Raw genomic sequence first — 23,780 nt, 5'->3', positions numbered from 1 at the left:
CTTTTCATTCTATAGAGTTTTCCAGTCCCATAAACTCTTCTGTGGGACACTAACATCAATATTTTATAAAGTTATATACATAAATTGGGGTGTCTGTGTGGCTCATTCCGTTAAGGATCAGCCTTTGGCTCGGGTCACGATCCCAGGATCCCAGGATCAAGCCCCACATCAGGTTCTCTGTTCAGTGAAGAGTCTGATTCTCCTTCTACCTCTACCCTTCCCCTGCTCCTGCTCTCTCTCTCTCTTTCTTTCTGTCTCTCAAATAAATAAAATCTTTTTTAAAAAAGTATATATATTGGGGTGCCTGGGTGGCTCAGTGGGTTAAGCCGCTGCCTTCGGCTCAGTGTCCTGGGATCGAGCCCCGCTTCGGGCTCTCTGCTCAGCGGGGAGCCTGCTTCCTCCTCTCTCTCTGCCTGCCTCTCTGCCTACTTGGGATGTCTGTCTGTCAAATAAATAAATGAAATCATTTTTAAAAGATTTTAAAAATTAAAAAGATTTAAAACACTTTAAAAAAATAAATTTTAAAGTATATATAAATTTAGCTGATTATTTAATTATTAGCCCCTTCAACTATCAGCATTAACAATTAGTATTTTAACAACACAGTTCTCCATTTATGCATAACTTCCTTCTTTGTACCAGAGTTTAAGATGTTTCTTATTATAAATCTCTGCCCTGATTTAAATTCCTATGTGTTTTTGATACAATTAGTAAAAAAGGACTTCTTCATGCTATTTCTGGTGCAACCACTAATTAATAAAGAGAGATGTGACGGATTTTGTGGGTTCACCTTGTACCCTGCTGTTTGGCTAAACAATTTTGCTACTTCCAGGAATTTTTTTTTTAATGAAATTCTCCAATTTTCGAGATTAGGAATGGCACCCTCAACAAAAACTAATCTCTTGGTTTCTCTTTTTAAGAGAAGTGACCTTTCCGCACAGTGTTTCTTCATTTTTTTCCAGCGTGACTCTTGGTTTCAGACACACGCTCTTCAGCAAGTCTTCGTGTCCGCCCAGCTGCCTGCCCAGTTCTTCACTGCAAAAGCTACTTAGTTATCAAAGAGGAGGGGGAAACGCCAGCAGGGAATGCTTTGCACAGAACACCACGGAGTTTCTTTTTCCCCTTTTGCTAAACCTCTCCTGCTTTCATCGCAACGAAAGGATTTCGTTTCCAGAAACTTTGCACTTTGGCCCTTGCCTCTCTGACTCTGTTTCCCTGTCTAGTTTCCCACCTGGGTCCTTCAGAGAGGACGAGGCCGATCTTCGGGTCGCTCTGACTCTGAGAGGAGCAGAAATCAGCAAAAACCAAAGGAAGCACGTCCGTCTGACCCTGACTTGTCCTCACAGCCCAGGGCCTACCTCTGGCTCGGCTGTTTGGATAACCTCTGGGTGGCGGATCCACCCCCACAGCTCAAGTTTGAACTCCAGAACAAATATTTGTCCTGTTTTTGAACAAAGTCTGAGAGCTGTCTTCTTTTTTTCTTCTTTTAAAACACGAACTCTTCTGCCGTTCCTTTGAACCGGGTTCAGCGAGGAGCGGAGCTCTGCCGGGACCCCGCACGGGGAGCTTGGCAAAGCCGCTGGGCAGAATGCATCGACTCACGTGCTTTCTCTTCTGCGTCTTTGTTTCTGGAACACAGGGCTTCGAGATCCCCACCAGTGGACTTCCAGAAGTAAGTACTCCCGGAAAACTCCTTGCTGCAGGCCTCCACCCAGGCTCAGCAGATAGCCTGTGGCTGTTGCTGTTGGAGGACCGTGCACTGTGGGGAAAGGCAATTGATGGTAAAATTCACCCGAGCAGGAGTGTTCATTGTTCTAATTACTGCAACATGTATTTACCGTTTAAAGCATTAATGGGTTTTGCATGAGAATTCGGTCCAAGTCAATGGACTGGCCCGCAGTGCGACATTTCCGGAACACAGCTGCCTACTCCTTACCTAAACAATGGGGATAATTGATCAAACCCGAAGCGGGGTTAGGGGAACTATATGATGTATGTAAACTGCCCAGCAAAAATGCAAGCGCTAGAAAGCACTTAGTAATTATTAGCTGTGACGAGGACGACACATCGTTATCACTCTTGCACTAAGAGTCTAAGAAAAGTCATTATCGAAGCACCATTGTCTTTCCTACCTACGTGAGCAGTAAATCCTGTCATCCGGACACTTTCGAGATTGCTGTTAAGGAGGGGAGATGGCAAGGGGGCTGGCAGAGTGCAGGGAGTCTTTCCAGGGAGCCCAAGGTCTCACTTAGGACCCTTGGCCATCCCCCACATAAAGAAAGTCTTGGATGGAGTTATTTTGGAAGTCATGCCAAAGCTATTTCGATGCCAGAAAAGGAACGTGTGTTATGGGAACATCCTAGGAAATGCAGAGACTTTGTAATCCTTGCAGAGTGGCTTACCCACAGAAATGCCAAAGAACAGGGTGGCATATTTGCTGGAAAGGAAAAAACAAAATTACCCTGTCTGCTTAGAAATGATCTTATTTTCCAACACCTTAAGAATCACCAGAGTGTGTTGGAAATCTCACCGACAGAACTGGGGATCGAAGCCAAGACACCCAAACGTGTTTGTGCTTTTTCAGTCACTGCTTACTGGTATTCATTTCCTAGCAGCACTTTTTCTCCAACATTTTTAACTGGAGGAGACCTGTGGGGACATTTATCTTGCTCTTGCTGATGCCAAGGTCTCCCTAGTAGACCAGTCTACCAGATACCCTACTGATCGCTGGGTTGCTGTGACCCCAACCTCTGAGTCCTGTCATCTTCCAGCAAACCAAAAAGTGCATTCCTTCATCCAACAAATTTGAAGAGACTAGCTTCCGTGCACTCAACTCTGAGACATAGCTAGCAAATATAAATACATTAAAGAAGTCACGGTATTAAAAAAAAAAAAAAAAAAGGATTTCCCAAAGATATAGGAAACAAGATAGAAAAACAGGGTGAATGCCCTTATGCCTGTCCCTACCCGCCACCTTTGCTCTAGATCTTTTTTATTAATAGAAATTTTAAAAACCTACATTTTTTTTTTAAGTTTGCAGAATATGGAGATCTTGTGGAACTGGCCCCAGGCAAGTTTCAGTTTTTGCCAGAGAACCGGAGGCATCAGGTACAACAAGCCTTAGTCTCCAAGGGGGGAAATAAGGGAAAGAGGTCGTGAAAGAGATCATGAAGGAGGGGAAGGATTAAGATGCTTTCTGCCAGATTTTCTCAGAGCTTTTTTTTTTTTTTTAAAATCAGAATGGGTCACCTTAGTTCCTTAAAGGATGGATTTCTTCAAATTCTCTGGTGGTGGGGTGAGTTTACTGTCTTATCAGGGAGGATTTCCTCTTAGGCGGGCATTGCTGCTCTCAGTGGTGGCAGATGCCGCCCACTGAGCCCACATCCTCCCCCCCACGCCTCCCCACCCCCATGGTCACTGCTGCCCTGGGGAGAGGCTCAGAGAGCAGAGGGACGGCCAAGTTCCAGGCTTCGTCCTGAAGTCATCCCACAGCGGGGATGCGGCCTCTAATTCATGGGGGCGAGTTCTCCAGGAGGCCAGGAAGGGTGTAGCTTCTCCCCCATGGAGCCCACGTGCTGAGAAAGGGGGTGTTTATGTAAGCAACACTAAGCCGACCAATGACTTCTTTTGTTTGGGTGAGAATTTTGGACTTTCTAAAAGTCCCGGTTTCTTGTAGACCAATAATATAAAAACCCAATGGGCAGGCTCTCGTGTCGTCTAGTCACAAGAGAGAAAACATCGTCATTGTGAATTACCTTCAAAAAGTTCAAAAGAAGTCAACTGTTGACCTCACGAGGTCACATAAGACTCCCTAAAACCTCAGTTCACCCCAAGTCAGGTCAGGCGAGCTAGCCTCGTATCCAGCACCTGACTTATTCTGGTAAAGTCCCACAGACGTTAGATATTCACCCACTTGTAAACCCAATTCAGCCTTCCATGCCTAGAGGACAGTCCTTCATGTGGATAATTCCCTAGCAGAGCAGTGAAAATGCAGGATTTTCCACATGCCAGTCCCTATGCCAGTCTAGGGCCACCCCAAAGAGGAAATGCCTCGAAATCCCTACCCTCATGGAGCCCAGTCCAATGGAGGAGACAGACAGGCACTCCCGCTGTCTTGCTTGGAAGGAAGAGCTTAGCTGCCATGAAAAGTTAATAAGAGAAGCTTACTTCGATTGGGGGTGGGTGTAAGAGAGCTTGACAGAGAAAATCCCCCTGAACTGAGATCTGAAGGATGAGTGCTGGGGTGGGGGGACGAATGTACTATGGACCTTGGAAATGGCAGGTCCAGAGCCCTGTGGTAGCCTGGGGCATCCAGATTATTATTCAGCTAAATAAGAAAATCAATGAAACCGGAGAAAGGGGAGATAAGCCACTCAGCATGAGTTCCGTTGAATATTTTCATTTAAAAGTACATGTTCTAGCATTATATCAAAGAATGGTGTGCTTGCAAAGTGGCCGAGAAATGTGTTCAAAGAAACACACCAGTGGGAAAATAGTTTTCAAGAATATTTGGCGTTTATGTCTCGGCTCCAGTGAATGAATTGTAGCTCAGTGTTGAAGGGGGAAAAAAAAATTTTTTTTTTTGACTGAGAGAAAGCAGTTTTTGTCCCCTAGGTAATAAGTAACACATTTTTGAAAAATGATTATCTACCTTCCTTTCACAGAGAAGTGTTTCCGGAGAATCTGGAGAAACGATGGTGAGTTTACTTTGATTTTGTTAAAAATTGATGACCGAATGATTTTCCTGTTACCTATTCTCAGGAGATCAATGTGACTGCCTCTTTGTCTCTAGCCCTGAGAGCGTTTACCTGACTTTTGAAACACCCTCTTGCCCAATTCTGTTTGGAAGTGTGGCTAAAATTCAGCATGAAAGAGTATATGGTATATACTTAGGAGAGATGCCACCAGGAGCTGAAAAATGTCCTTTCTCTCTATTCTCTCAGGTTTTGTCAAAAAACCTAGGTTTCACCCAAGCATACATGTTCATTCCAATATAGCTGTTTTAATTTAGAATATGACACCTAGAGGATTTGTGGGGAGAGGGGTAGACAGTGTGGGAAAGGAGTTCCCGAACATGAAACGGTCCAATTCCCTGAGATGTTCAAAGAAGTCCTCCCTGCATCGAGAAAACACAAAAGAAAGTGCTTTCCTTTGGCTTCCTGCTCTCAACAGACAGAAACCGCGAGAAGCACGCATTTAAGGGGTAGGAAGGCCAAGTAAGTCAGCCTGGACTTTGGTCTTAGTTTGAGGTGAGCTGGCTGTTACGGGGTTGAAAGGCTTACTCTTGGCTGACAAAGTTTTGGGGATGACGCCTAGTATTGAAATAAGCAAATCCTCTTGGAGAAGAAAGCAAGACCCGATGGGTCACCTTTGCCATAGCCCGGAAGGAGCTTGGGGTTCTCAGGCGTCCCTTGAAAGATGTGTGCTCCCAGTACCTCGCCTTTCAGCACAGGGATGGCCTGCAGGTGGTTAGGCAAGAGCTGCCTTAAATCAGGGCGGAAGGATTAGCAAAGGAGGTCCAGAGAGCTGGACCAGTCATGGCATCAACAAGATACTTTCCCTTCACCTTCTAGTTTTTGCCCACTCCCATCGGTGTGTCCTACTTTGTTCTAATTGGGGGAAGGAGAAGAGGATGGGGAGAAGATGGCACCATAACAGATAAGATGGAAGAAGGTAGAGGCGCCTGGGTGGCCCAGTGGGTTCAGCGTCTGTCTTCGGCTCAAGTCATGATCCCGGGGTCCTGGGATCGGCCCCTGCGTTGGGCTCCCTGCTCAGCGGGGAGCCTGCTTCTCCCTCTCCCTCTGTGGCTCCCCTTGCTTGTGCGCTCTCTCTCTCATTCTCTCTCTCAAATAAATAAATAAAATTATTTAAAAAAAATGGAAGAAGGGAGACAGCAATATGGGGACGACATGGCGTCCTTCCATCCCACTGTACCCTTGGCTGTGCCCCCCTCTGGAGATACAGCCAAGGTCCCCTAAAACCCTGCTATCCTTATCCTTTCTTCTGGCTAGGGTCCTGCCTTTGAAGTTATTTCCTGAACTTTCTCAATCCAATCTTGTGTCCCACAACCATTTTCTCCTGGTATTTGCATTTTAGACTCAGAGCTGAAGGGCATCTCAAGCTATTTCAAAACAAAGGCAGGCTTCTGCCTGGGAGGGAGGGTTCCAAGTTAGGAGAATGTTTAATACTACCCGAGTTATATGCTCTCCAGTGCCTGAGAATTATTCATAATAAAATATAATGCTCTCACCACGAAATACGTGATGGAATTCTGGGTGATTTTGCTCTGAGTCCCCCCGTGCTTTCTTGCCAATTACAGGAGGAGGCGGATCAAGTGACTCTTTATAGCTATAAAGTGCGGTCCACTATTACTTCTCGTATGGCCAGCACCGTCATCCAGACCAAAGTGGTGAACAACTCCCCAGAGCCTCAGAACGCGGTGTTTGACGTTCAGATTCCCAAAGGAGCCTTCATCTCCAACTTTTCCATGTGAGTAACCCCTATGTAGACTAGAAACTGGGTGTGCTCTACTCACAGACTCCAACCCCCTCAGAGTTAGAATGTTCCTTAAGGGTTCTCACTCTCAGAGCTGTGGACCCACTGGAGGTCAGGAGTCGTCGTGGGCTGGGTCCCCATGATTTGTGTCTGTTCGAAATATCAGAATTTGGGAATGATTTGCTTCTGGTGTCTAATACATTAAAGCAACCAAGCTGTCTCTCCGGTAACAACACTTACTTGCATTTTAATCTGCTTTCTTGTGGGGGAGGGGGCATGGGGGGGGAGAAATACACAAATTTGCCATGGCTTATGGGAAACCACATATGAGTGCAGAGCCGTTCCATGTCACCTGTATATGCTTCTCAATGGGGAAAAACCATGAGAACCACTGATTAAATCCAATCATCTGTCCAGTGACTGAATTCCTCTGTTACACCGAGGACAAGTGGCTTATCCAGGCTTGACTTGAATATCTCCTTAATGATGAACTCACTACTTTCCAGAGCAATCCACTCAATGATTGACAGGTCTGTTAGAATTATTTCTCATACTTCATTGAAATCCGTTCCGTTTCTACCCAGTGACTCTGGTTCCACTCACAAAATTTTTTTTTTTTCTAATTCTCTGCAAAGTACATACTGGAGTGTTCGAGGATGAAATGGTATGCTGTCTGAGATTGGCTTCAGAATAATCGAGAAGGAGAAGGAGAGGGCAGGGTAGAGGGGAAATGAGACAGGCTGAGTACTCATAATGGTGTGGTTCAGGCATGGCTTCATGGAGGTTTCTTCTATTATTCTATTTTTTTGTCTGAAGATTTCCATAATTAAAAATATTTTTCAGCCACTCCAGTGCTTTTTAAAAAGTGAGGCCACTTATCTCGTCCCGCTCGGTGGCTTTATGCATCAAAGCTAAACACCCCGTGTTCTTCCAAATATTTGGATAGCTTCCTACCCCCGACCATTTACACAGCCATCCCCAGAGTGTGCTCGGTCTGGCCGTGTCCTGTCCACGTTGCCTAGAACAGAGCACAAGGCTCTGCATACAGCCTGGCTATTTTTTTTTTTTTTTTACTAGGACATTCGATTGAGTTACTTCTCATCTGTTTTGGTCTTTCATCCACCAAGGTAACCAGCGATAACTGTGAATAGAGTCTAAAAACTTCTTCTAAAAACTACAGAGCACATTAACTATATTTTCTAAACTAAACAAAGTAGGTGGGGAAAAGGCATTGGGTGACTTTGAGTTGGTATCCTTTGAATTGCCTTAGAAATTTATTTTTCAAAAAAATTTTAGGCAGTCTGTTCTAAAAAAGGAAATGTAGAAAGAAGAGATTCTATGTAGTGGCATTAGATGACACTGTGTCTGAAAAAGTATATTTAGAACCGTTATAATGCATTTTAATTTTGAAGCCACATAACCAGAATTTATTCTAGATACTGCTTCTTTCTGTTTTCCTTTATTCTTATCTTCTTCTCCATCTCATGTCATAGAAGGTTTGAGGTGACAAAAGATAGAACTACAACAGGTACATTTACGTTGGTCTCCCTCCACTCGGGGCTGAATTTATAAGACCAGAGAAGGTAGCCAACTTGATCACCGCAATTTCCTATGAATTGCACAAAATATTTCTTCTATTCAAGATATTTCTTCTGCTTTTTTATTTATCAAGATTCCAAATATTCTCCCATTAGAGACAATTTCTTTTTGGGAAAACTCCTTGGTCTTTGAACCTGAGTATGGGTTGATGGGAATAGTACGGACCTGGACATGTGGGGTCTAGTTCTAGCTCCATCTCTGACCAACTGTGTGACCTTGAGCAAGTCACCATCTCCTGGCGCTGACTTCTCATCGAAAGAGGTGGCCTTCAAGTGAGCCTCACCAGGCATAGCTCTGGCACTTGGGGCAGGAAATTAGCCCTGACACTGCAGAACGTCTAGCATCCTTCACATGGGAAGAGATCCTGTCCACTTGAAGGCCATGGGGTCCATTTTACTTCTGAAATTCTGTAATTCGATGGCTCTGGCCAATCATTACTTGGAACTCATTAGCTGACCGTCACTTAAAAATAAGGTAGGTAGAGACGGAGTTGCAAAGGGAAGTCAGAGGTCCCTCAGGGAGATGTTAGCGGGGTAAACACAAGTTTGCAGAGGGATTCCCCAGCACCTCCTTCCATCTTCCCTCACTCTTTTCCACCCTTGCTGGAGAGTATGAGCCCCCAGGCTATTAGAGTCGTCTTCTAAAGAATGTGAACTAGATAACTGGTGACTTACCTGTCACCTCTCCTCGCCATATTTGTCATTCCGGAGGGTTACCCAAAGAGAACAACGCTTAACCTGAAGGGAACATGAGGGACAACTTTAAACACAGCCTGAGGGGAAGCTTGTAGGATGGGTGCCTATCTCTCAAATCAAACTCTCAGATAGTGGGGCTCCTGACCAGGAGACGGGCAGATGTCCCTCTTCTCATTTCTTCTAGGATCACAATGAGAGTTGCCCGCATTCACTAAACCCACCTGGCTGGGTTGTTTGCTGTTCCTTTGTTTGGTTGAAACTACTGCTCAGAAAAACTCAACAACTCGGGGGCCTCCTGTCATTTTTTTAGGACTGTAGACGGCACGACATTCACTAGTTCCATTAAGGAGAAGACCGTGGGTCGAGCGCTCTACGCCCAGGCCAGAGCCAAAGGCAAGACAGCGGGGCTGGTGAGGTAAGGGCTGGGCCAGCGCGGGTCAAGGTCTCAGCCACCAGCTGCTCCCATGCAGTCCCCGAGCCCAAATCAGCCTCATTTGATAATCTGCCATTTCCTCTTTAAAACTAAACACCTCAAGTGATGATCACAGTGAACTTCATAAGTGTGTATTTAAGCAGGGGCTTACGCTGGAAATGCATATTCCACTTGATGGGATCTTAAATTTCTCCTTCCTGAAGAGAATCAAAGATTCAAAGAATCTATAGAATGAGCCTTCAGTGCAGCAGAGGAGATGGGAGCTGTCCCTGGAATTATCAGTTTGGGTTTGAGCCCCCGCTCCACGCCTGGGTGGCCAAGTTGTCTTAAGCCGGTTACTAATAATCTCGTAGCCTCATTTGTTATCATCTGGAAAACGAGGGTGTTGATATCCATCCTGCAGAGCTGTCGTGTCAGAAATGACACGTGTCAAGGTCCCGGCGTGGAATTGGGATCCGTCCCTGGTAGCTTCTTGCAGACAACACTCAGATCTCTAAGACACTCTGGAGGAAAAATATCAGGCAGGACAGGAGACCCAACTGTTGGTAGAATTAAAGTGCCCTAGAAGTTTCAGTGATCTCGATCGTACCTCCTCTTCATTTTCGTAAACACCTGAGCAGCCCTGGTGGCCCACAAAAGCCTGGGTGCCCTCTGCATGGATGCGGGGTCTTGTCCTCCGTCGTGCACGTGCTGACTTATGTTGGGGGTTAAACCTCTAGGAGCAGGGCTCTGGATATGGAAAACTTCAAAACCGAAGTAAACGTGCCCCCTGGAGCGAAGGTGCAATTTGAGCTTCACTACCAGGAATTGAAGTGGAGGAAGCTGGGATCCTACGAACACAGGATCCATCTGCAGCCAGGGCGGCTGGCCAGACACTTGGAGGTGAGCCGGGACTCGCAGGGCGCGCAGTGACCCCATCCACTGATGGCTCCCGGCCCCGCTTTGCAACTGCTGCTGCTCCCCGCTGTTTGTGGCATCGGGTGTGTGCAAGTCAGCAAGACAGTGATGGGTTTGGAGTCCATGAGGACGCTTCCTGACCGATTCCAGGGCGGGCTCAGCTCCTGATTTCCTAGCCTTGCTGCCCACAAGCGATTATAGCCTGGGTGGCTTAAGACAATGGAAATTCATTTTCTCACGGTTTGGGGGGACCAAAGTCTGAAATCCAGGTGTTAGCAGGGCCTTACTTGTGAAGGCTCCGGAGAGAATCTGTTCCTCGCTTCTCCTGGCATCTGGCAGCCACTGGCTCTCCTTGACCCATGGTGTCCTACCTACGGGGCACTGCAGTCTTGGCCTCGGTGGCCACACCATGTTCCCAGTCTGCCTCTCCATCTGACAGATAGGAAAGTGAGACCCCCAGGCAGGGGCGACTCTAGGAGATAAATTGATCACGGTGACGTTTTCATTCCAATTTGAAAAGGTGCTTATCAGACCGATGGAACCCTCCTTCTTCCCATGACCGCCGTGTGGCATCAGCTCGCTCTCAGGGCACACGCCCCTGTGTAATTTTTCAGTGCCCCTGCTGGCCCATCTGGGGTGTTAGTGAAAATTAGGAAAAGATGCCCTTCATCCTGGCAAATGCAGCCCCGTGTCGGGACCCATGACTTGGCAGGCGGGTTATGGGCGGGACCTCAGTGCCCTCTTGCAGCTCCGGCTGGAGGCTCTGCACAGCTCAACGTGTGACCCTGGCTGTGTTTCTGGGAGTGTTGATGAATGTGTGCAGTTCTCTTGCCCAATTCTTTTTTTTTTTTAAGATTTTATTAATTTATTTGAGAGAGAAATAGCAAGAGAAAAATGAGTGGGGTAGGGAGAGGGAGAAGCAGACTCCCCACTGAGCGGGGACTCCCCGATGCAGGACTCGATCCCAGGACCCTGGGATCATGACCTGAGCCGAAGGCAGACACTTAACTCACTGAGCCACCTGGGTGCCCCTCTCTTGCTCAGTTTCATGAATCCCATGGTAAACAGATGTGATTGGCATCTTGCCTACAATGATGTAAGTGCTGAGGTTGTTAATAATAGGATTACTAGCTACTGAGTTAATGATATGAGAACAGTTCTATAATATTTTCAATAAGGTACTTATAGGTCATTCATTCCTCGCCACAAGTTATAAAGTAGGTCTTATTAGCCCTGACTTATAGGTATATGTAAATAACCTGCCGATGGACACAGAGCTAAGAACAATTAAGATTTGAGACTAGGCTCTATGCTATTAGTCCAAGAATTTGAGTTTGAGTCCATGAAGATAGTGATTTTTTAATTTTTTTATAATTTTTTATTTTTTTTATTAACATATAATGTATCATTAGCCCCAGAGGTACAGGTCTGTGAATCGCCAGGTTTACACACTTCACAGCACTCACCATAGCACATGCCCTCCCCAGTGTCCATCACCCAACCACCCTCTCCCTACCCCACCCCCCAGCAACCCTCAGTTTGTTTTGTGAGATTAAGAGTCTCTTATGATTTGTCTCCCTTCCGATCCCATCTTGTTTCATTTATTCCTTTCCTACCTCCCAAACCCCCCATGTTGCCTTTCAGCTTCCTCATATCAGGGAAATCTTATGATAATTGTCTTTCTCTGATTGACTTATTTCGCTAAGCGTAATACCCTCTAGTTCCATCCACGTCGTCACAAATGGCAAGATTTCATTTCTTTTGATGGCTGCATAGTATTCATATATATATATATATATATACACACACACCACATCTTCTTTATCCATTCATCTGTTGATGGACATCTAGGTTCTTTCCATAGTTAGGGTATCGTGGACATTGCTGCTATGAACATTCGGGTGCATGTGCCCCTTCGGATCACTACATCTGTATCTTTAGGGTAAATACCCAGTAGTGCGATTGCTGGGTCATAGGTTGGCTCTATTTTCAACTTTTTGAGGAACCTCCATGCTGTTTTCCAGAGTGGTTGCACCATCTTGCATTCCAACCAACAGTGTGGGAGGGTTCCCCTTTCTCCACATCCTCGCCAGCAGAAGATAATGATTTTTAACACACATGCTATGTAGCACATAAATCTTTCTTTTATTTCTGAAATTTTTGTTCATCCTTAAATTTCCCATGCTCTCAGGAATTCATTGTTTTTATTTTTTTTTAAAGATTTCATTTTTATTTATTTGACAGAGAGAGACACAGCGAGAGAGGGAACACAAGCAGGGGGAGTGGGGGTGAGAAGCAGGCTCCCCACTGAGCAGAGAGCCGGATGTGGGGCTTGATCCTAGGACCCTGAGATCGTGACCTGAGCTGGAGGCAGATGCTTAATGATTGAGCCACCCAGGCACCCCAGGAATTCCTTGTTTTTAAAAGAAGACAGAGTCTTCATTTATTAGCAAGAATGTTAGACAAAATGGCAAGTTTCCCAAGTTCCGGTCCAGAATTAACACTCACAGCTGTGGGCTCTGGGCGAAACTGTTTCCTGGCCTTCAGTGTCTCATCTGTGAAAGAAGGTTGGACCAGGTGATTCCTGAGGTACTTCCCAGCCCTAACAGTCTATGAAATATATTTCTAAAGAGATTTGATCTTACCCAGGGATAAGGGGAAATCAGAATATTAGACCTTCTCCTTGTGTTTATTCCACAAAAGCTTTTTAATCACCATCAGAAGAGCCACCCAACTGGAAATACATTTCCCTCATAGGAATCACAGAGAATACTTCTCTTTTTAACCCCCACCCTTACCTTCCCGATGTATCAAATCTTGGAAAAATATTTTATTCCAACTCCCATAGCTGGTTTCTTGCAGAAACGCCAACAAATATGGCAAGTGACCCAAGGCCTCCACGGACTGGTCCCAACCAGTCAATGAACCAGCTATGGGACCTTAGGTATGCACCCCCAAAGCATAGTGTTTTACCAGATTTGGGGGCCATGTCTGCATCAAATTGAGCTCAGGACTGCTAATAGCTTCTGTGACACTAGGGAAAAGATCCTTTTGCCATTTTTATGCTCTTAAGGAGAGACTGAACTTTGTCCTGAGTAGCCTACTTGTTTGTAGGTAGAACCTTATGGAAGAATGAATGCGGTGTACCCAGTTTGCTGCAACTCCCTGGCTTTTTTCCCTTTCCCCCAGGAGCTACTCAATCAACTATCCAAAATGCCTGGGTCAGACTGTCCTGGGATATCTGATCTACCTGATTCTCTGTAGATTTAGTTCTTACCAACATGGAGAACCTGGAGCTAATGGGAATCTTGGAGGCAAATTGAGCTCACATCTTATGCTGGGATTTGTAATAACCAAGGAAGAAAATGTTGGCTCTGCTTAGACAAATGTCCATGATTTTATGAAAGCAGATTGAAAAAAAAAAAAATTGGAAGGACACCTGGGTGGCTCAGTTGGTTAAGCGTCTGATTCTTGATCTCAGCTCAGGACTTGAACTCAGGGTCGTGAGTTCAAGCCCTGTGCTGGGCTCCATGCTGGACATGGAGCCTACTTTAAAAAAATAAAAATCAGAGAAAAATTTGGTGTGATTCCAAAGCCAAGGACTTCCAAAGGAGAGAGAGCTCATCAGTGTTATAAATGATCCTAAATGAGGAAGAGGTAGTAAGGAAACCAGTGTGCACAGGGCTCCATCTGATGGCCCCACATTTAAGTGGGTGTGTGTCAAAGCTGGGAAATCTCATGAAAAAACAAATAGGATATTGTGGCCTGGGGCTAGAGGATAGTGTGGCAAAGTCAACTGAAAAGACAGAGCACAAGTTATTGAAAGTCAGGAAGCAGTGTAGAAAGTATTAGGAGCTTGGGCCCTGGGTTTGAAGCCTGGCTCAGCCACTTCCAAGCCAGGTTACTCTGAGTCTGATTCTTCATCCATAAAATAAGCAATAGCAAATAAAACAGATAATAAGAGCATCAGTAAGAGTTAAATGAGTTTGTACATGTGAAGTGCTTATCAGAGAACTTAGAGTCCATAGAGAGAAACGAAAGCCATGACTATGGTTTCTCCAAGGTTCACCCAAAGGGATTTATTTCCTCCTGTTTTGCTCCGTTCAAAGCACATAGACAGAAAAGGAAGGAAAATGCCCTGGTCCTTGGTGGACAGACCCAGAGACTAAGGGTAGAATCATTTCACAGCAGCTTTCCTTCTTTTGTTTCCTTTGACAACATGAATATCCTTATACACAATAACGATAGAATAAGATAAAGATGGCGGATGAAACCCAGAGGAATGAAGCAAGAGAAGGGGAACCCTGGGTTGCCCAAGGGGTCTTCAGCCCCCGTGGGCGGATGAATGAGCTCCCACGGCAGTTAAGGAAGGTGCAGAGGTGATCAGGGAACAATTGCTGGGTCACCTCTGGGAAAGCCTGGAGATGAGAACAACAGAGGATGTAGTCATGGGACTTTGTGCTCACAAAAAGCCTTGAAAGATATCTTGATGCTTTGAGTAATTTTCTCTCCCATCTCTAGGTAGACGTGTGGGTTATTGAACCTCAGGGAATAAAATTTCTCCATGTTCCTGACACGTTTGATGGCCATTTTGATGGCGTTCCAGTCATATCTAAAGGACGCCAGAAGGTATCGTAAGTGTTGTGTGTTGCCAGGACTCTTAAGTGGTCACTAGCTTGGGGGCTCTTTGCTCTTCCTGGGCTCTGGGGAACAGAAAGCAGTCAGGTGGTGAACTATGTGAAGGAACAGAGATCCTTGAGCAACATCTATCGTTTCCTTGCATTTGGACCAGTGACTGTCCCTTTTGGGTCCCCATTCCCCTCGAGTCGTGTGCTTGACCGTTGTTAAAAGACAGCTTCCAAATAACATGTGGCGGGTTTTCATTAGTCCCAGCAAGAGATGTTCGGCTTAATTCTCTTTGCTTCCCGACCAATGATAACCAGCAGCGGAAGGGTCAAACTCCCCTAGGAACCCTTTCACAAACTCTTGGCTGGTTGCCGTCTCTCTCATGGGGGAAGGGAGGAATTCTTTGTGTCTTAAGAAGTCCTCCGACCTGGGCAGCAGCACCCCTCTAACATGCCCGGCCATTGTCCCTTGCATTGGGAATGGGACTTCTGATTTTGCCTGGGTGCGGGCCGGCCATCAAGCTACAGGCAAGACCTCTCCACCTGTGTGCGCAAGAAGGTGTCAGCCCCCCGTCTCGGGAGGGAGAGTGTGGAGACTGGGCTCTGATGTCACTGTTCTTCCCAGGCACATGTGTCCTTCAAGCCCTCTGTGGCACAGCAAAGAAAATGCCCCAGCTGCCCTGAGACTGCGGTGGACGGAGAGCTGGTGGTGATGTATGACGTGAACAGAGAAGAGAAAGCCGGGGAACTCGAGGTGGGTGAAAACAGTCTTGAGGAGAATCGCCATGCTGAGGCCAAACAAAGGTTTCTTGTGGACCCAAGCTCCCTGGCTTTGGGGTGGCTCCGAGCTGCCAAGGGGGTTACAGAGAAGGGACTAAAATCCTATTTCCCTAAGTGTTACTAAGCCTCATCTTTCCATGTCAAGAAAACCAAATGGAGGGTCATTGAGTTTCATGTCCTTGTCCCCGAAGGGTACTTCTAGGCCTTACGTGAAGTACAGTAGGAACATCACAAAATGGGAGTTTTGGGTAACCTATGTAGGCCCTTTGCAATTAAACTGTCAAAGAAAGCAGAGAGGTTATGGGCCTGGGTGGACGGAACAAGCAGGAGAAAGATCTGGGCTGGTGGCAAATTCGAAGGCCAATGTTCACTGTGAGATTTCTTCAGTTTCCGTTCGCCTCTTGTCGTGTCTTGGGTGTATGTCTGTGTTTCCCTTGTGCTGAGGTAAGAGCCCTTTCAGAGGGTGTCCGAAAGCCCGTGCTTCTGTCAAGGACAGGGAGGTAGAGAAGTGTCCACAGCTACACATTCACCGGGTGGGCATTGTACTGTTCTGCTAGAAGTGACCAAAGGACAGTGGAAAGAGAACGAGGGGAGCCAGGCATTAGAGTCTAGAGCAGAAGACAAAGACGGCAATCTGGAATCTAGCCAGAGCGGCCTTCTAGTAGCTTCGAGAACTATCTAAACTTTCTAGAGGGCTGATAAACGTCCTTCGTGATCTGTCCTGCTGACTCTCCACTCTCATTCCTTGAATTCTTGAATTCTATAGCCCTTGTTGTGCTGAACCACTTACAGAACCCCCAGTGTGCCATATTTTCTCACCCTGGTCTGGAACACCCACTCCTACCTGCACCCGCCAACTCTGCCCCAGGCCCACGCCGGCAGACCAACTCCAAACTCACGCTCAAGCCCAGTGTACATTCCATTTCTGTGGGAAGGAGTCCCCCATCCGAGCCAGATACACGTCCACTGGGCCTTCTCAGTGTCCTTTGTTTTCCTGATCACACCATGTAACACCCTGCTACAGTTTCTTTACTCGTCTGGATCCTGGGTGGGCCTGTGAGCCCTGTGAGGGCAGAAACTCTGGCCTGATGGGCTGTTGGCTAGAAGGGTGCCTGGAAGGCAGGCTCTCCGTGGACTGGGTGGATGGAGGGGAGCAAAGAGAAACGCCCTGGGGAGTGCAGCTACCCAGAAGGCTTGGACCTTCCCAGGAGAGGAGTCGGAGAGAGCAGGAAGGATGAGAGATGTAGATGGACACTGAGCTTCCCCTTTAGGACCAGCACGTCTCCTGCTCCCCGTGGCTCGTCTTTTCTCTCCTAGTCCCTGGAGCCCCGTCTTCCTGCATGCTAAACAGTGTGTTCTGTTTTCAGGTATTTAATGGATATTTTGTCCACTTTTTCGCTCCGGAAAACCTGGATCCAATTCCCAAAAACATCCTCTTTGTCATTGATGTCAGTGGCTCCATGTGGGGAATAAAAATGAAACAAGTAAGTACCTCCTTGTTGGTAGGGGTGCTCAGGGCTCCCCACCTTCTTCGATCCCCTCCCAACATGGCAGACACTCAGTGTGCCTTCCCCCCAGGCCTCATCGCGGTCAGCTCGGGCTGACTCACCGCCCTGAGAAATGCCATCTCCCGTCCTTCCCCCTGGGATCACTCTTCTGCTTCATAGTCTTGTTCTTCCGTCTGTTTTACTTTACCCCCTTGCACTGTGCATGAGTGACTTTGAAATCTCTTCTGATGACACCACAGTTCCTTGAGGGTGGCCATCCCATCTCGTGTCTTCCAGGTTGGAGTTCAATAGAGGCTAATCCAGGATTAAACGGTGTAGGTGCCTTTCTACGGAACAAATGAGGACATTTCTTATTTTATCCATCAACCCATCCATCCAACCAGTTTGAACAATTAACTAACCAATCATCCATCCATCCATCCATTCATTGACTAATCATTTCTGACCACCCAAGTGTTCATCACTGTTCTAGGATCCAAAAGAAGGACAAGACATTACACTACAATGCCGGGTTCCCTAACAGTGGCACGGCTGACATTTTGGACTAGATGATTCTTTGCTGTAGGGGCTGATCTGTGTGTGGTGGGATGTTCAGCAGCGTTCCTGGCTTTGACCTACTGGCTGCCACTAGCACACACCCCGTTAGTCATGACAATCAAAAATGCCTTCAGATGCTACCAGATGTCCCCTGGGGGTAGAGTAGCCCTCCCTTGAGAATCTCTGCTCTAATACAGCCATGTATTCACTCTTTCCTTCCTTCTTTTGTGCATGTAACAAATATATATTAAGCGCCCACTGTGTGTCAGGCACATGGCTCATCAGTTAAAAAAAAATTGATCAAAAGCATTAAAAAAACCCATTCTTCCCCAAAGGGAGCATATAGAGCTTACGTTCTATGAGAAGATAGGGACAGAGAATAAACAATAAACATAATAAGTCATTTAAAAGTATCTTTGGGGCGCCTGAATGGCTTGGTCAGTTGAGCATCCAACTCTTGGTTTTAGCTCAGGTCATGATCTCAGGGTCGGGAGATCGAGTCCCGTGTCAGGCTCCCCGCTTAGCACAGAGTCTAATTGCCCTCTGCCTCTGCTCCTTTCCATGCTCTCTCTCTCTCTAAAATAAATAAATAAACTCTTTACAAAAAATAAAAAATGAAGGTATCTTCAATTGTGGTATTACAAGAAAGTTTTTTAGGGTTTTTTGTTGGTTTGTTTTTAGAGGAGCGTATTAGGAATCAGGAGTGCCAACTGCGGGGTGAGGGGGAATAAGATTTTAGACAGGTTTGCCATCTAAGCAGGTGCTTCTGTTGAGAAGGGCGTGAGGAACCCCTTAGAAGGTGTGGGGGAAAGCACGCAGCTCTCTGGGGCAGACCTCTGTCGGCAGCAGGGACAGCCAGGACAATAGCTCTGAGTCCAAGTGTGCCAGGCACGTTCCAGGAGCAGGGAGCAGCCCAGCAGGGAGGGAAAAGGAAGGGACCAGACGGATGACATGAAGCCCCTTGGGGCACTGTGAGAACCTTGGCTCTAACTTGGAGAGAAATGGAGAGCTGCTGGGCGGTTTGGGGGAAGGAATGACATGATCTGACAGTCTGTAAAGCCCATCTCCGGCTGCTGTGTTGAGAACAGCCTGGCATGCAGGTGAGGATGGAAACAGGGAGGTCAGAAAAGCAGCTATTGCAGTAGTCCAGGCCGGGGACGATGGCGGCATGGACCAGCCTGGCAGTAGTGGGTGTGGCAAGAAGCGACAGGATTATGGACTCTAACTGGAAGGTAGAATAAACAGCATTTCCTAAAGCTGTGAAATGTGAGAAGACCCCAAGATCCTCCGAGCTCTTAGCCTGAGCAGTCGGAAGGAGGGCTGAAGGTTGCCATCAATGAGTTGGAAGAGACGGGCAGAATGAGACTTCGTGGGGGATATCAGGGGCTCAGTCTTGGACATGTGAAGTTTGAGATGCCTATCTCACCGAGGTCAGTGAGGCCACTGGCTACGCAAGTCTGGTATTCCAAAGTGAGATATCGAGGTGGATGATTAGGACCCACCAGTCTGTGGAAGGTATTTACAGCAATGAGACTACTGAGAACACCAAGGAGCAAGTGTAGCTAGAGAAGAAGACCATGAGTGAACCCTAGGATAGTGAGCAAGAATTTGGGGAGAAGAGAAGGAACCAGCAAAGAAAGAAGAGTGAGAAAAGGCAACCAGTTGAGAGGAGGAGAAAACCCAAGAGAGTCTGAGATTCTGGAAGATACTGAGGAAGTCCTATTAAGAGGGAGGTGTGACCTGTTGGTTCAGATACCGTTCATCGATTGAGTCTGATAAGAAGAGAAAATAGTCCATTGGATTGGACAACATTAAAGGCACTGTGACCTCGACAAGGGCAATTTTAAGGAGTCCTGATGGTGAAAACATGAACGGAGCAGGTAGAAAAGGAATAGGAAGAGAAGATTTGCAGATAGTATGTTTGGGCCAATCTTTCAAAGAATTCTATTGCGGAGGAAGACTGAGAGATGGGTGTGAGGACGAATGAGGTTTTTATTTTTTATTTATTCTTTTATTTATTTTTTTTTAATTTTCTTTTTATTTATTATTCAGAGAAAGAGAGAGAGAGCACCAGCGGGGGGAGTGGCAGACAGAGGGAGAGGGAGAAGCAGGCTCTCCGCTGAGCAGGGAGCCTGACTTGGGACTCAGTTCCCAGACCCTGGGATCATGTCCTAAGCCGAAGGCAGACGCTTCACGGACTGAGCCACCCAGGTGCTGCACCAGTGAGGTTTTTAAAGGGATGAGAAATAACAGCATGTTTTTATATTTATGGAAATGCACCAATAGAGGAGGGAAGTTTTGAATGTAGGAGATGCAGGGGCCAGCTGCTGGAGCCATGTCCTCGAGGAGATGAGAGAGAATGAAAGCTAGCTCACCAGTGGACGCATGTGCCTCGGATAGAAATACTGCTAGTTCTCCTAGGTGACCAGACAGGAAGCTGGGAGACTGTGGATGTTTTCTTCTGATTGCTTTAATGTCTCAGTGCAGTTGGAATCCAGGTCGTGAGCTGAGACAGGAAGGTATTGGTAGTTTGAAAAGACAGAAAAAGAGAGGTGTTGGTAGTTTGAAAAGAAAGAAGATGAGAAACAGTAATTTTAGAGAAGGTAAGTTGCTGGACTTGAGAAATATATTTAATTTTTAGGCACCACTAAAGGGGCACCTGAAGTTTGGGATTCTTAACGAAACGTGAGATCAGTCAAAATTATTGGGCATAACAAAATAAAGAGTAAAAGGTTCAGTATTAAAATGCAGACAACACATGTTTAGGATAAGTGAGAGACAGGCCAGTGTTGACTGAGGTGGTTTCAAGAGGTTTTCTGGAAGAAGGGCAGCTTGAGTTGGTACTTGCAAGATGACAGGAGGAATGCTTGGTCTCCTCTTTTCTTCTTGGACTGAGAGCTTAAGTAACGAGACCCTTCTTCATTCTTCTTTGAAACAGACAGTGGAAGCAATGAAGACCATTTTGGATGACCTAAGAGCTGAAGACCAATTCTCTGTGGTCGACTTCAACCACAATGTTCGAACCTGGAGAAATGATTTAGTCTCAGCTACTAAAACACAGATTGCAGATGCCAAGAAGTACATTGAGAAAATCCAGCCCAGTGGAGGTGAATGACTTTATATCCCAGAGCCCAGTGAGAAACGTTCCCAGAGCTCAAATCTTTATTCACTTAGGAAGAATCACTCCCTACCGTGGTGGTCTTTGCCCGGCCGGCAATGGCCTGCCTTAAATAATGTGTGTATTATTATTCCATGATGAGTGTTAATTTCTTGTGAAAGTACAAGGCAGAACCCATCCCACACAAGTTTGTAACCATCCCAATCTTTCCCAGAAAAGGGTGTCAGCAAGGGACACTAGAATTCTTACTACTCTCATAGCACAAAATGCCCCTGTCCCCAGACCAGTGTCCCAGCACGTCAGCAAGGCTGATTGAGGGACTTTCAACTTGCTCTTTAACAAAACGACAGACCGGTGCTTTGAAAGGACGAATTCCTCTTTAAGGGAGTAGTTTACTGCAAAGTCAATAATTTTACTCTGCTGGGGAATCTTGCCCAGCCTGGAGGGAATTTGTGTCAGTTGGAAAACCATTGAAAGATTTGGGAACGGAGTAAAATGACACGTGCGTGATCACCAGACAAATGAATCGGAACCCAGGGTGTGACAGTTTTCGTGCAAAGAGAGAGTACGTAACGGAGCAACACATACTCTTACCTTAACAGGCACCAACATCAACGAAGCCCTCCTGCGCGCCATCTTTATTTTGAACGAAGCCAATAATTTGGGAATGCTGGACCCCGAGTCAGTCTCTCTGATCATTTTGGTTTCTGACGGCGACCCCACAGTAGGCAAGTAGCTTTTTCAATCTTCCAGTAACAAATACTTCACTCTCGCTTCAAATGGGAAATCTGTGGGCAGTTGCCTGAGTTTCTAAGCCATTGTAGGCCGATGTTCTCTAAAAGGAGGCCTCTCTGGGCCCCGGAACTGTCACCACCTCCCCCCACCCCGAGACCAGTCCCAGACACTTTTGGTGATGCTCTTGAAAGCACTTGTTTCAAAACTGGAGTATGAAGTGTCATAGCTCGCTAGTGCCTTTATTCTCAACGTAAGGTATGTGAGGTGACGTATGAGAGTGTGAGATGAGTGTGTCAGTCCCCAGTCCCCAGGACACGTCTGGGGTCTGCAGTAACTTATTCCATCCTTCTCCACATTCCCTCAGTCCCTCAAGGCAACAGGATAAATGACTTCTTTCTGATATATCCTCTACATTATGTATTTTTCACCACAAAATGGCCCCACGTCCCCTGGCTTCTGTTGTCACATGCTGTCACTTCATCTGCTTCATTTGTGTCTTTCTACTGGCAAATACAAGAGTCCATGCTAGATTGTGTTGTAGTCCGTCCCGTCGACAAGGACGGTGCCCAACGCTGCTCAGTGGAAGGAAGACGAGTGCATCAGTCAGGACTGCGGCCGCTAGAGTTTTAGACAAAAAGCACCCGTTCTGTTAATAGCGAGACTAGAATGGGAGACTTTATGTACTATGTGTGGTAGATTCAGGGTTTCTTCCCCTCTCGGAAGAAATTGTAAAATTCAATTTGAGAGGCACCTGGCTGGTTCACTGGATGGAGCGTGTGACTCTTGATCTCGGGGTTAGGAGTTCAAGCCACCTACTGGGTGCAGAGATTACTTTTAAAAAATAAAATAAAATCTTGAAAAAAATAAAAGAATTCAATTTGAGAATAGGGTCATAAGGAAGAAAAGGAAACATAGCGAAAAATTAAGTCTGCTTCTTATTTCTGTCCCTTGATCTTCTAGTTCCTGTCACTGGAGGCGGTCTTTGGTTAGCAGTTTGTTGTGTAACTTTCCAGAGATATTCTGTGCATACATGTATACTCCATACACATATACACACATTTATGTGTGAATATATACACACACATACACACACACATATATGCATGCCTATAAGCAAATACATCCTACATATACCAATTTTTACATTGTCCTCCCCCCTTAAAAATGTATCTGTGAGATCATTCAGTATAAATACACAGAGTTACCTTGCTCTGGTTAATAACTACATAGTTGCATAGTACCTCCCAGTTTGAATGTATCATCATCTACACAACCTCCCTTACTACTGTGCACTTGTTTTCTATCTGTTGCTACGCCCAATAGTGTGGCTGTGTACGATTGCGCATATGTCATTCCCATTTGTGTGTTTCTCTGTAAGAGAAACCCGTAGAGTTGAGTCTCTGGGTCAAAGGGTAAGTGGGACAAATTTTGCTTAACCGCCCTCCGTGGATTTTCAAAAAACATGATAACATTGTCCCTCATTCTCTTCGTCTCTGTTGTCATCCACTTTAGGAGAACTAAAATTGTCAAAAATTCAGAAAAATGTGAAGCAGAACATACGAGACAACATCTCCCTGTTCAGCTTGGGGATAGGATTTGACGTTGATTACGATTTTTTGAAGAGACTATCCAATGAAAACCGTGGCATGGCTCAGAGGATTTATGGAAATCAGGACACATCCTCCCAGCTCAAAGTAACACCTTTTTTCTGTTCTTTCTTCCTCCTTCACTCAAAGTCATTCAACTCGCCAAATTTGAGTCACAGTTGTCATCATTCCAGCTGCGTTCAGCCGTGACGATGAGAAAGTGCTCGATTCCTTTTCCACCCCACCTTGCATGTGTATTTGCTCTGTATTGACAGTGAGATGGGAGGCAGGAGGGGGACACACTTCCCTACTCCCTGAGCAAGTCCTCCCAGGCCCCACCGAAACTTCTGGGCTCTCCAGTCCTCCTTGCCATCATGGTCATTGTTTCCCCTTTTAAGGTGCATTGGTATCTCGGTATCAACTTTTTATAATGCAACAAAGATCAAACAATAGCCTGTAAGTGTCCTTGAAGGTAAAGGAGAGAAATTACTTGTTTAGTTTGACTCAATGGATAAGAAAAAGACATAGAAGAAGAACATACTTTACCCCACCCTGTGTCAATTCCAGGTGCCGTGGGTCAGTGTCAGGCACCATATTTAAAGTTGGGAACAGGAAAAGACTAGGGGATAATTTGGGAATATCAACCCAGCTGACTTTTCTTCTTATGAGTATTTATCTGGTCATAAAAGAAAAAAAATATGCTGGGCTCTCAAGTCCAGGATAAGATTCTTAACAATTTTTTAGTTTCTCCTTGTCTCAGTTCATCTGATAA

General features: G+C 46.0%; 1 protein-coding gene across 1 annotated transcript in view; it reads left to right on the top strand.

Moving 5' to 3' along the window:
• Nucleotides 1-1,482: 1,482 nt before the first annotated feature.
• Nucleotides 1,483-23,780, top strand: part of ITIH2 (inter-alpha-trypsin inhibitor heavy chain 2) — a 36,355-nt gene continuing 14,057 nt past the window's right edge. Inside the window, exons 1-12 of the mRNA XM_080810525.1 lie at nt 1,483-1,672; nt 3,034-3,108; nt 4,665-4,697; nt 6,320-6,489; nt 9,100-9,204; nt 9,942-10,104; nt 14,641-14,748; nt 15,370-15,498; nt 16,892-17,008; nt 20,508-20,676; nt 21,290-21,415; nt 22,935-23,116. Coding sequence (XP_080666651.1) covers nt 1,589-1,672; nt 3,034-3,108; nt 4,665-4,697; nt 6,320-6,489; nt 9,100-9,204; nt 9,942-10,104; nt 14,641-14,748; nt 15,370-15,498; nt 16,892-17,008; nt 20,508-20,676; nt 21,290-21,415; nt 22,935-23,116 — 1,461 coding nt within the window. The 5' untranslated portion in view covers nt 1,483-1,588. The remainder of the gene's footprint in view (nt 1,673-3,033; nt 3,109-4,664; nt 4,698-6,319; nt 6,490-9,099; nt 9,205-9,941; nt 10,105-14,640; nt 14,749-15,369; nt 15,499-16,891; nt 17,009-20,507; nt 20,677-21,289; nt 21,416-22,934; nt 23,117-23,780) is intronic.

Source organism: Martes martes, assembly GCF_963455335.1.
Source record: "Martes martes genome assembly, chromosome: 8".
Taxonomy (NCBI): domain Eukaryota; kingdom Metazoa; phylum Chordata; class Mammalia; order Carnivora; family Mustelidae; genus Martes; species Martes martes.
This window is presented reverse-complemented; position numbering and strand designations above follow the sequence as displayed.